General features: G+C 44.7%; 1 protein-coding gene across 1 annotated transcript; it reads right to left on the reverse strand.

Annotated features, from left to right (window-relative positions):
• Positions 1-1368: 1368 nt before the first annotated feature.
• LOC311318195 (protein mono-ADP-ribosyltransferase PARP14) lies at positions 1369-13555 on the reverse strand (the record flags this gene model as incomplete). Its single annotated transcript, XM_084449450.1, has 17 exons — positions 1369-2320; positions 2669-2843; positions 2964-3109; positions 3230-3862; positions 3980-4183; positions 4572-4757; positions 4864-4926; positions 5116-5265; positions 5348-5462; positions 5619-5840; positions 5967-6203; positions 6404-8880; positions 8976-9203; positions 12381-12662; positions 12826-12853; positions 13148-13260; positions 13369-13555. The coding sequence occupies 17 exons, from the start codon at positions 13553-13555 to the stop codon at positions 2043-2045; spliced, it is 5724 nt and encodes a 1907-aa protein (XP_084305576.1). The 3' UTR covers positions 1369-2042.
• Positions 13556-13832: the final 277 nt, after the last annotated feature.

Here is a 13832-nt window from a genome sequence, read left to right on the forward strand (position 1 = left end):
GCGTGCTAACTTCTGACACCAAGATTGTGGTGGAAAAACTCAGAAGCAAGGTGTTCTGGTGAATGATGTTGAATGCCGAGCGTCAAAGAGTAAATAGCAAAGTTTATTAAAGAATACCGGTACAAAGGTTTTCTCTCAAAAAGGTCCGTTCCTCAGAGCAAGAGTGAGAGAACGAGCCCCGAGACACATCAGGGGTCGATTCTTATAGGATGCACATCATGTCAAAGGTCAAATATGAGTACAAGTGTTATTAAGTTCCTCAGTCCTCTAAAAAGGGGAAGTATGCACCAGTCTCGCCAGGCACAGGAGGCCATAAGTCAAAGAACTGTCACGGCTAAACCAGGCCTGAATAGCACACAACTGGTTTCACATCCCTATCTGGCGAGGTCAGACACCCACCACTCATCGAGGGACTGTCATTAGAACATGGGAGTGAACATGGGACAGCACATCTGGCAACAGTCACACAATAGACCCAGGATACACATAGAGAGTTCAGGGTGAGCACATGTTAGGGAGTACCGGCATACAATCGTCTGAGGAATAGGATACGAGAATGTGGAAATGGAAGGTCACTTCAAAGGTCAGGGTTTTTTCCTGTACAAGCATATAGAGAACATGCAAAAACATATTTTCCCATTACACACTCACTCTGTTTTAAATGTTCATTTTATGTCTTATTATGTGAAGCACTGTGTGCATATACCGGTAATTTCTTTGTTGTAGAGCACTGAGCTGCATTTTTTGTATGAAAGGTGCTATACAAATAATAAGGTATTGTTGTATTATTGTTATTACTATTACGTATCCCTGCCCAAGCTGGACAGTTCCAGTGACCATAGGTTCCCTCACATCAGTGAGGAATATGTTTGTTCTGCAATCCTCACGCCTTGTCCCGTGGCCCGCAGATGAAGAGAACAATTGTCTCTTGCTGTGGACTGGAAGTCTCAGGCACTGTTTGAGAGGTATTGTCTCACATCAGTCCAAAATACTGCAGTTGGCCATCTGTGTTGCCAAGATACATTCATATGTCCTGCCATAATAGGTGACTTTTTTCCTATTGGCTGGAAGGTAAAGGGTGGTTTCCTGTTCTATTTGCTCGCTGGTTGAGTAGACAGCAAGGCTTCTGCCTCAACAGTCCCTACCACCCTGGCATCACATAGGGTGCTTCACAAGGTGCTCAACTTTCCAGTCAATCAGCCTAATCCACATCCTGTATAAGAGCCAACCAGCAGGTAAGGCATTGCCATGCTGTCAGCCAGGTGAAGTGATGTGTACTGCCCTCTAGTGACCAAAAGTATTCAAACACGACCAGTGGAGCAATGAAACCAACCTTTATTATGGAAATCAGTTTACCTGTTTGTGCATGTCATTGTCAATGGTATAAGTACAGTATCTATTATTTATGAAGTGTAGCAAATTATGTTAATTGTGACATATTCTCATTGTCGCTGATGTGCAAAACAAGAACTACAATTCAAACTTTCATACAGCAGAATACAATCCAACATTGTAATATCTGATTGGATTGTCACTAAATGTTATGTGTGTTGGTTCATCATCCATTCTCCAGTTGACCATGCTATACAATGTACTGTAAATAGATGATGAAAAAAATCATTTCTTAAGTCACCCAGAAGCTGTGGAAAAGGAAGTGAATGTACAAGATGATAACTTGTAAAGTACTTCGTTATTCAACAGTGAAATTAGAGTCCAGGGGGCAGTCGGTACTATAACAAGTTCATTGTTGTTGTCTTGACTGGTTTGGTTAAATTATGTTGAACAGCAATGTCCCTTCAAACTTTAGACACGTTAACAGTGGATCACACCTTTAACTGTAAAGGTAAACTTTGCAACAACTTGTGATCTAAACTTAATAAAATGATTGATGACCACACTAAAATAATGGTCAAGGGTCTTGCTGTCTAATTTCTAATCCCTTATTTAGAACACCCATACAAACGAAAGTTACAATACACACACGATTCCAGTAAGATTTTATCCACATATAAGATAGACGCATCAACTGTTAACTATCATGTTTACTGGAATGTGATCAGGTACTCTGGATAAGCCTGTACATCATTAAAGACCACAAACATAGTTGGGTTAGCAGGGTTATCTGTGACGCTGTCATACAGTTCTGTAGTACCCGCTTTGGTAGGGGGCACAATCAAGCCACCTGCCCCCGTGGTGAAGTCTCCAACCAGGACCCTGGCCAGGTACATGCGCTTGTGCCCTTGGGCATCAGGTTTGGCATATCCGTTTGCTGAGTAAGTGGGGTCCACAGCAAAATAAGAGCCGTTGCCATAAACAGCACCTAGAAATAACAAATTCAAGACATTAAAATATTTTAACAAATGACACCTTTACAGAACACTTTTTAGCATCTATTGACAAGGTAGGACAATGTGAGTCGATTGGACATAAAAACTGTACTGTATGAATATGATTCAGTAATAATGACATGGGATGTAATGACCTCACTACTGACTTGGAGGACACACATGCCATAGTGCTTATGTGCTTTTGATTGTTGTCATAGTTCACCATGTGTAGTACTGTGGTGTCTCTCCTGTGAAATGCTTTGTCAGTCTGCTACAGGGCCTGTATTGCTGTTACCATGTGTAACAACAACACAATGCAAGCACTGTATTCCAATTCATACCATGTCGTCCTGCGTAGCTGCGATTGAATCCTTGATTGTTGATATGATCGATCCCAGTTGACTTGGTGCCATGGAAGAGCTGTTTCTCGTTGTTTTTGTGCTTGTTCTTGTCCTCCAGGTTTTTCTTCCTAATCTGGTAGCTCTGCCACAGTGACTCATTCTGGACTCTTTCGATCTACCAATAACATGTAAGGAAAAATATTTGCTTGGTTCTCTGTACCTTAAGCGCAGTCCCAGTATCAGTTAACTCACAGATTCCTACAGTACTTCAGCTCACAAGAGTTGAAAGACGTACTTTGATGATGTTGAGGATGAGCTGAGTCTTCCGGCATTCCTGATCCACTTCCATGTATTCCTGCGATCCTGTAGTTAAAGGCACCAGCTTCACGAGGGAACCCTTCATGTCTTCCCAATGTTTAGGCAGAGGCACAGACACATCAGCTGAGGAGAAGGAATAACATAGTTGGGGAATTGAAATGTGTTCATTGCACAATTAACACTTCAAACCAAGCAATACATTCAAATCCAATTCTTAGGCTACAAAAGACTGAAGTAACCCACCTTTCAGATCTTTTCTAATTAACTCAATTTTCCTTTGGCCCCTAATCTTGACTGCAGTTTTGCGCATTACATCGGCATCGTAGTCCTCATTGTTGATCTTGATTCTCAGGCTGCGCTTATTTTCAAATGCCTCCTCCAGGTCGTAGTTGGTGAAGATGTCAAAAGGCACCACAGCCCCAGTGCTGGGGTCCTGGTACTGCCACTCCAGCAGACTGCTTACGAGGAAGGCCTTCTGTCTGCGGTTCTCTGTCCTCTCCACCCTGCGGATCATGTCTCGAATCTTCTCGTCTGCAGTGAGGACATCCCGGCTCAGGCCCTCCAGCTGGATGAAGGAGTCAGGGCCCTTCTTCTCCAGGCGTATGCTGACCGTCAGCTCCTTCTGTAGGGCCTGCAGCTGCTCCAAGTCCTCCGGGCTGAGCAAGCTGATGTACTCGTCCTTGATGGTCCTCTCAGTCTGCTCCTTCACGATCAGGTCACTGATCCACTTCTTGGCTTGAGTCACCGCCTGGGGGTTGTCTGCACAAAGCTGGAACACGGTGGGGGCAAACTCCTCCCCCTTCATGACCAAGCTCTCACTCCCAGAACGCTCATCACTGGAACCCATGAAGATGGACGACAGATTCACGATTGAATCTGTGGTATATAAAGGCCAAAGCACATAAAATCAAACCATTAACAGCACGACACGTGATAGCAACTTAGTCCACAGTTATATTTAATTCATCTTATGTTCGGTTTGTGATCAGTGACCTTTTAACTTGGTGAAAATGCTCTTCTCAGCCGCTGCCTCTCCCTCTCTTCTCTTCATGCATCTGAGGAACTCCGCTACCATGGCGGTCTGGAATATGAGGATCTTCACGCTCTTCACGAACCGTCCATTCTTCTTCCTCACAAAGTCCACCACTGCGTCCATCATGGCGTCCGCAACAAGAGAAGGGGAGGCCCCACCCTGACCTGACAATAATACGCCGATGAAGGCAGACAAGACAGACGGACAGATCGACAGACAAACAGACAGATGGAAAGATGGTGACAGTGACATGGAGGCACATCGGTCCTTTAATGAAATATGAGAGATGACAATAAAGGAGGCAGGGGAATACAGAAACAATAAAGTAGGTGTTGGAGAAAAAATAGATAAGGTAGGAGGAATAAATATTAAGGACAGAAAGATTGAGTAGGGACAAATCATGCCATAGTTCAGTGAAAAGAGTAAAAAAGTCCAATACAGAACGCCAGAAGACAGAATTGCAGAACACCGACTGCTACATTAGAGCAAATGATGGCCCAGAAGAGAGTTGTGTGGACGGACTGCAGTGAACGGACTAGCGAGGTGCATTACCTGTTCCAAGGGCTGGGAAGGCGACAGAGTTGAACTTGTGCTCCTCGCATTTCTTAAGGACAACATACATGACTTCCTTGATTTGCCGTGGGTCATTTTGTCCCACGATGTGGATGATGTTTTTACATGCAAGGTGTCCTGCTGATGTAGTTATCATTGAGCATGGCAGGAACTGTGGAGAGTTCACTGTGGAGAGATATAAAGATTCAAAGACATAGTGTCCATGTCTACAATGGCAGCAATCACTGACTTGAGCATGATGAGAAATATTGTCAACTAAAGTGATACACACCAATCTGTGAGCATTCCTGTATCACACTGACTCCAGCTGCATCTAAAATGGCTTTGGATACACCTGAGAAAGACAAAGAGGAGCCGGTTGAGGATGGTAAACATGATCACTCTTATTATTTACACAATCAAATCAACATTCATGATCTCATCAATTAGATACTATGATGGCATAAACCATTTTCATATTCTTGTGCCTTTAGATCTCATACACCTCTGCATCCAAACATCAGTACATGCTATTCTGTATGACCTGCTTTGAGACTGAAGTCTTTGTTGGAGGAGTTGATGATGACATCACTGGTCTCTTTGGTGATGTCCCCTGATGACACTTCAAAAGTCAGGTGACCAATTTGCATACGATGCACGCCAAGAGAGGGTGACGACACCTGCCCGAAGAAGGCTGATGAGAAAAAGGATGAGAGCCTATAGATTAGTTATTTCAGAGAAACACAATTGAAAATGGGGTGAGGGTTCCAGCTTACCAGAGGACTGCTGTGATTGGCTAATAGAAGACTTGGGGTGATGAGATTGGGCAGCTGAATGTGTTCCAAGTGGACTGGTTCCCTGAGGCTGACCTTTGAACTCCCTGGCAAAGCACTGATTAACAGGATATAAAAGGAATAGTGATTAAAATTTTCAGACCTCAAAACACACAGTAACCCACAAATACAAGATGTAGATATTATTCAAAAAACCTTGGTTCTGAGATGAACTAGAGCCCCCATTTATTTAGTATCCAGTTTTTAAACTTACATCCACAGTTAAGGCGTCACTGGGGTGCACTACAATGGCCACCTCTTTAAGGTATTCTGGGGTTGTTTTCTGGCTGAAGTTCTTGAGCTCCCGCAGCACAAGCTTGGACACCAGAGGTCTAGGGAAGCTCAGGTTTCCTGTGCCAATGGCAGGGAATGACAAGGACCCCAGTCTTAGCTTCTCTGCCTCTCTCAGGCAAAGTCTGATGATCGTTGTGAGTACCTAAAATGTGTGAACATATCAAAGGATGCAGTGCACGTAATCATTTCATCACATTACAGTCATTTTATCCCAAATAATGAAATAAAATCAATTTAAACATCACAAAACTCATTCTCAATCGTTTACCTCTTCTGCTGGGCCAGCACCATTGTCCCAGAAAGGACAGACTGCATGGAACACCCTCAGGCATTGCAGGTTGAAGCCACAGGTAACCAGGACCTGACCGTGGGACACTCTGGAAGTGCCAGCCTCAACTCTGACAGCTGATTGGAGCTGAGGCCCGGCTGCCTGCAGAATGGCATTGGACACAGCACCTTGCCTGAGGTCCACATTCTCAGAGATGGTGTTGACGATTGCGTCAGTCTGAGGGTAAATAAGTAATGAGGAAATGATTACATCTCTCCAATACACTGTCTTTCTACGTGGAGATTATTCATTCTACCATCAGTCTGTCAACATCCATAGTATACAGTAGCAACATTACGTTTGTTATTTTGGGATATTTGGATTATTACATCAAAAATAAAGATAAATATGCATGCTAAGTGAATAGGTGGACTTACAAATTGCTCTTGGATATTTCCCTTCCTGAGAATGATCTTCAGACCTTCTGGGGTATGCTTGGTCACCAGGACCCCTTCTCTGTCTCCACCCTCAAACTCCTTGTCTCGGCCTAGCTGCCCCTGGGGGCCTGCAGCCTCTCTGTTTCCATGGTAGCTTCCTCGATCTCCGTTTCCTCTGCCTCCATGTCCTCGGCCTCCTCGGCCTCCTCGTTCCCAGTGCCCATGTCCCCTTGACGACGGTCCTTGGGATCCAGGTCCTTGATGTCTATGTCCCCTTTGTTCTCTTCCCCTGCTTCCACTTCCCCTAACAGCCCCCTTCTCAGGAAAGATCATTCTTGGGGACATGTCCTTGAAGACCCTCTGGACAGCCTTGGCCAGGGCTGTCACTGTTTTGTCGTTCTTGTCGACCAGGTGGATCTCCGTCAGAGAGCCCTGACCACTCGCTTGCTTGTCACAGTACTCCCGCACTCCCTGGGCAATGGTGTCACTGCAGAGGTCCAGGGGAAAGCCAAATATACCAGAGCTCACAGCTGGGACAGCCACAGTTGAGCAGTTGACCTTTGTAGCCTGTCTTAGACTCTCCATCACAGCACTTTTCAGACGCAACACCGCTGTCCTCTGGTCAAACTCAGTGTACCGCGGGCCAACTGCATGGACCACATATTTGCAAGGCAGGTTCCCTGCCTCGGTCACAACAGCTTCTCCCGGCTGTAGCCGTCCGTGCTTACTAATATGGTCATCGCTGAGCTGTTGTAGCCGTTGCCCTGCACCGCTGAGCAGTGCTAAAGCCAGACCCCCAATGTGCTTCAGGTCCTCATTGGCTGCATTGACCACAGCGTCTGCTCTGAACCTGCAAATATCAGCTTTCTTGACTGAGACCAGGACTCCACTGGCTGTCCGCACCTCACAGTATGATGAGCTTCCAAAGTCTTCTTCTTCCTCTTCATCCTCCTCCTCTTCATCCAGCATATGATCCTCCTGCAGCAGCACCACACAGTGGTAATTAGCCATCACTGTGGACAAAAACAAGCTCCCGTCCTGGAGGAAGTACTTCTTAGCTCCCGGCTTCACGATTTTGAACTCATCTGTACAGAGGTCCTCAGCCATTTTTTGAAAGGCGGCCTTGGCTTTCTTGACATGGATCCGGCCCCCAGACATGTAGATTCTTGGTCTTTTGGGGTTGAAGTGAACATCTACCTCGTCATCCTTGGCAAAACTTGTCCACTCCTGTGATTTGTTCTCCTTGATATATTTAGCCACAGCACAGGACTTGACACGGACAGACTCCTCAACTCGTGAGTACTTCTCGATGAAATCCTGCAGACTGCAGCTGACCTCTTTCACTGGGTCCAGGAAACCAAACACGGTGATTCGACCGCCGCTCTCCGGGTGGGACTTTACCGCCACGGTTTTCCTCGTTGAAGAGTTGTAGGTGTTCAACAGCTGCTGGTTCAGCTTTTTCCACTCGTCCTTTTTCAGTACTTCCAGGTCCTCGGTGTGGAAGTGCTGAAGGGACAGGGCGGCTTTCACTCTCTTCTCTGCCTCAGCCAGGGCCTTGTCTGTGCTGCCAGTCAGAAGAATCCCTCGGCCCTCTACGCTGTACATAGCACTGATGTCCCTGGAGGTGAACAGGTCCTGTGACATATCCTTGCTGTCCACAGACCTCAGGAAGTCCAGCAGGACGGGGTCCACATCCAGCAGCCTCTTGTTCATCTGGAGCTCCTTCTCCAGGATCCAGGTCTTCACCTTGTACACCTCAGCGGGGAGACCTGAAACAACAAGCTTCTTGGTGTCGTTTTTGTAGGAGAGACGCATCTTAGGCGATATGGCTTCTGCTGCCTTCTGCAGTCCATCCTGCTGCAGGATGTAGAACATGGCGGGGGGCATTACCATCTCCTCCGAAATACCATCTGTCTGCCTCTCTATCTGATCCAGGGCCTTCAGCATGAGGTTCTCCACCGGACCCCTAAGCCGCCGCATGTCTTCAGCCAGGCCTGCCACGGTAAGAGCCCCTCTGGAGGCATCTGGGATAAGGATAGCGTCCCCTTTCACCATCGAGCGAAGTTCTTTCTCCATAGATTTCCACGCTGGGGCATTCATTTCGCACTCAAACGCTGAATAAGGGGCAAGGATTTTACAAAAGGCGTCATACGCGTTTTCTTTCCACTTGTCCAGCTGCTGGCCTGTAAGGCCCTTCTTCCTGAGCAGGGATGGTAGTGGGCTAAGCCTGGCCTCTGGCTTTTCCATGTCTACCTGACAGAAGTAGGTCCTCATCTGGTTGTTGATGGTGGCTAACTGTCTCTTCATGAGCAGGAATCTCCAAATAGCAGGGTGCACGTTCTCTGTGAAGGCATCAGGCATCTTCCACGTGGGCCTGTCATTGCCATACAAAGCAATGCCTAATGACTGATAATATGGATAGACGTTGACTGGGGCTTTGTACACAACATGAACTTTCTTTAGCATTTTTTTTGCAACTGAAAATAGAAGAAACAGATTTGTTTTACACGTTAGTATAGGTCATCTCCCATTTAGGATTTAGCTCAATGTGTTTGCATTCAGCACATATTACCTTCTGGTCCGTCAAAGGTGATGATGGCTGCATGCTCCTCTGGGATCATGGTGATGTCCTTCAGAGGGGCATCCCACCTCTCAAAGTACAGCTCCAGTATTTCTTTATTAGTGGTAGGGGTCAGGTTCTCCACTCTGAGGCTCTGGAACCTCTCCAGCGTCCTGACAGTCAAACCATGCTGCTGGAACTTTTTGTGAGTCCTGCTTTCAGCCAGGAACAGTCCAACATCTGGGGAGGAACACAAAATAGCATTCAATAAAATGAAAGTAATAATAATAATAATAATAATAATAAACTATATTTATATAGCGCCTTTCAAAATACCCAAGGACGCTTTAGAGACAGACAACAGAGACAGAACAGAACAAAAGGGGCACATAAACCAATTAACTAACCAACTAGCTAATTAATTAATTAAGTTCCAGAGGGTGTGCGCTGCCACAATGAAGGCTCTGTTCCCAAAGGTTCGGGGGGTGGAGAGCAGAGCTGTGTCTGAGGACTGCAGGTTCTGGGATGGGGTATGTTGGTGGAGAAGGTCAGATAGGTACTGGGGAGACAAGGGCATGGAGGGATTTGTAGGTGAGGAGGAAGAGTTTGTAGGAGATGCGGGACTTAAAGGACCATACCAGTCTAAATATAATTTGATCTCTTAAAACTAGTCAACCAACGTATATCACATTACCGCAATCCAATTTTTGAAGTAAAGCTCAGAAAATATATTTGCATTAAAAGATATTTGCATTTTACTTACATTTCAAAAGTTGAACGGGATGGCTTCAAAACCTATTTTTGTGCATGGCTGTAAGCCAGCGCACCATAGATAGCGTTTGTCGGGTTGTCACTCCCTCCCTTACTCCGTTCCGCTGTTGACCTGCATTTCTATGTTGCCACCACAAGAGGCAGTAGTTCCAGCACACCAAAATAAATATACTATGACATCCCCCCACTTTCAAGTTCCTCGGTAGTGTAGTGGATTAAGCGTCCAACTCCCATACGGGAGATCAGGGTTTCGATCCCTGGTTGAGGACGAACCTGTTTGATTCCTAACTTTAGCCACAACCTTTTTTCCTCTCCTCTCTGCCCCCTTTTTGTGCGTGGCTGTAAGCCAGCGCACCATAGATAGCGTTTGTCAGGTTGTCACTCCCTCCCTCCCTTACTCCGTTCAATGTTGACCTGCATTCCTATGTTGGTCGATCCCTGGTTGAGGACGAACCTGCTTGATTCCTAACTTTAGCCACAACCTTTCTTCCTCTCCTCTCTGCCCCCTTTTTTCAGACGGACGCGAGAGATTTAATGGGAACAAAGCGTGTTTTTTTTTTATTTTATTTTTTTAAGGAAATGTAGTCTGTTTTGCCGATAAATTAACTGTGTCAAACTGATTACAGAAACTGGGTGACCAATTACAAGTCCCATTGATATACTAGACTTGTGCTTACTGTTATGTTTCTCTGTGTATGCAACTGTTTTGTTTTCTGCTCCTCCTGTTCTCGGTCCCTTTCCCAGATTCCTGAGTGGATCCAGTTATAATTAATATAATAAAAAGAGGGAGTCTTGGAGCACACAGATAATCTTTTAATTATAAACTTTATTTGGTGCGATTTCACCAAAGTTTCGACTTGCGCCTTTTTCAAGGAAACAATCACCTTGAAAAAGACGCAAGTCAAAACATTGGTCAAATCGCACCAAATAAAGTTTATAATTAAAAGATGATCTGTGTGCTCCAAGACTCCATCTTTTCACACTTTTAGTCCTCTGTGAGCACCGGACATCTAACAAAAGAAGGCTAAGCGCGGGAACTCAGAGCATTTTTTAATTAATATAATTCAAAGCATTTTAATAAATATGAGCATTGTGATTTGTCATTTGTGTTTGTCACTGGATGTTAAAGATTTTGATGTAAAAATGTGGTTACCTGGTGATGCTATGTCAGTTATGGAATTTATATGGAGTAATTGAACATTTGAAATACTCCTGTTTTGAAATTATACCTACAGTATAGGTGTCTCAGTAATTACCCATTATATATTAGGCTATACTTGGCATGTATTTACCAGGTAAATGTTTAGTAATTGGGGGACAATGAAAGGAAGGGTTACCCAAAAAATGTTCAGAGTAAATACATTTAGCAATAGAAATCCATAAGCCTAGGGTCAAAGGGCCTAGGATATAGACAAACTACCGGTGGAATGGTGGTGGAGCAATAGCGGGAGCATTTCGGATTACTAGCGCGCCGCTGTCCCTGACGCTAATAATCCGCCAGAGGTCCGCTGGCCATTCGATGTGCAAACCGCCAAGAACTCGCCAGTGGATTCGGCCGGAGGTCCGCCAGCTCGTCCATCGGGGACCTGCTGTAGGTCTACTAGCCTTGTGTTATATTCCGCTGGAGGTCTGCCAACTCGTCCATCTGGGACCCGCTGTAAGTCCGCTAGCCTTGTGTTATCTGGGTTCATCCCTTACCTTTGTCCAGAAACAGAAGTTGAACCAATTGCAGCAAAATAGCTAACATTACAGGAATCACCAGTGTAACTGCTTTAGCCACTGACCGCTACCATTAATGTTATGGAAGGTGCTGCTAGTTGTTGTGAGCTCATGAGCTAACTGGCTATCCCACTCGTATTGTGCTGGATTAGCATTGGAAGCATTGGAACAGATGTGTCCAGGCGACAAGACCTATCTTAATTTGTCAGACATTATTTCATGTAATTTCAATTCACAGCTATTTTAGTGGCATTCCGTCTTACCAGTCCTGAACAGAAACAAGCCAGCCACACACAGAAGCCAGGCTGGACCTGGCCTGGTTAAACTGTTCCCTCGTTGCGCTGACAAACTCCCCCCGGTAAATTTAAAATTATTTGCAGTAGTTATTTTCATTTTAATCCTCTTTGCACAGCCTACGCCAACAGTCTGTCTTCTTCCTGTTTATATGGTAGCCATTGCTAGGAACGCAGGGTAGAGAATCTAGCGTAGGTGGATTAGAGAATATAGCGCAAGAGTTCAACAGATTCAAATGAAAATAATGTAAAATATATGAGAGAATATATGAGAGAACAATTTAAGAATACGTTCTAAAGCCATCACGTTCAACTTTTGAAATGTAAGTAAAATGCAAAAAGGCAAATATCTTTTAACGTGAACTTTGCTTCGGAAAACTGATGGCGGTAATGTGATATACGTTGGGTGACTAGTTTAAGGAGCTCACATCATATTTAGACCGGTATGGTCCTTTAATTGGAAGCCAGTGGAGTTGAATGAGGGTGGGGGTGATGTGCTGCCAGGGCTTGGTGTGAGTGAGAACCCTGGCCAACTTACCATGATAGAGGCTGAATAAACTAAGGACATTATTTTGAGATTCTGTTATTTACTGTATACCAAGCCACTTTGATATTATTTGTAGCAGTGGCCTACCTGTGGGATTCTTGAACGTCACAACTGCTGTGTTTATCTCAGAGATTAACTCCAGGGAGAAGTTGTCTTCGTCCAGACGACAGACAGCCTCCACCATCATCACCAACATGTCCTTAGCCATGCTGTCAGGAATACCACGGAGCACCACAGCAGGGCTCTGGGGAGTCCCTTCAGCCTCATCGTCCACAGCAGCCTCAGCCTCCGAACTAGCTCCAGCCTCAGCCTCAGGCCCGGGCTCAGGTCTTCTCTCTGAGTCTGGGATATCCACGGACACGTCTGGTACTGAGAATTCAAGGTCCACAGTGGTTTATTTGTCATATTAATATACAATAATCAGTTAAACAAATTTTAAATTTCAGTTAGCAAGCCAAAATATTTAATGTTATATTCTTGGTTCAATATGAACAGAGCAAGCATTTTCACCAAATAATGTGTAGGCTATTACCTGGTGTTTCAGTGCTTGCTGGATCACTCTGAGGAAAACAATGAATAAAAAATAATTAATTGATTGATCAATCATTTTCCCATATCAACATAACGTGATAACATGATTCTTTTTAGAAGAATTTGTTCCAGCAGATAAAGTCCATAAACGGTATGTGATCAAATGGGCGTGAATGCTGATGACGTGGCAATCAAGCAAGTCATGTTGTTACGATTTGGGCGTGGCTTACTGTAAGTAGAACTAGACATTGATCCTTTCTCTTGTGTGTTTTGTTGCTGTACTATGGCCCTGACCAATGGTTTTCAGTAAACCTACTGCTCACCAATTGATACGAATCCACTTCCTTGTTTCCCCCCGGGGATGACACACGCAGCTTTACGACCCCCTTCTCTATAGTGATCACGTGATTATCTTTGGCAAGAACACGTTCTTTCACTGTAAAAACAATCACATCATGTTTGTTTAATGCCACACGGCGACAAGCTTAACCTACATATCAATGATCTCAACTTTAGGTAAACGTTCAATTGAGAATATGCTTACCGTCTTCCGATTTGAAATAGACAGTTGCTTTGTTGGTGCTATGGTCGTCGTCGTATTGCACGACGCAGTCTCCTCCTTTTGACTTTTTTTTACTTTGAAAATAAATGTGAAGCTTATTCTTTATTCCTTTAGAGGCGGTAGTTTCCCAACTGCCCTCTACGGAGATGGGATACGGATAGTCATCCATTCTTTCACTGCTCTTTTCGAAGACTGAACGGGAAAAGCGTCGTGCTCTTGTTAAATTCAATCTGTTTCGGTTTCGTTTCAGGCTGCCTAGGCAGGGAAAGGGATTCTTAGGGGAGCCTATCATGTGCGCATATTCAGGACAAAGGTCGCGACGAGCATTGTGATATTGTTTTATTGTTCTTAAAGCCTTTCATTCTTTATTCTTATATTATGTGAGGGATAGGGATAGTCTACAAAGTGATGGAAATGTAGACAAAAAAAGCAGGAAATTGAGCCCC

The sequence above is a fragment of the Borostomias antarcticus genome, assembly GCF_949987555.1.
Source record: "Borostomias antarcticus genome assembly, chromosome: 15".
In the NCBI taxonomy this organism is placed as follows: Eukaryota; Metazoa; Chordata; class Actinopteri; order Stomiiformes; family Stomiidae; genus Borostomias; species Borostomias antarcticus.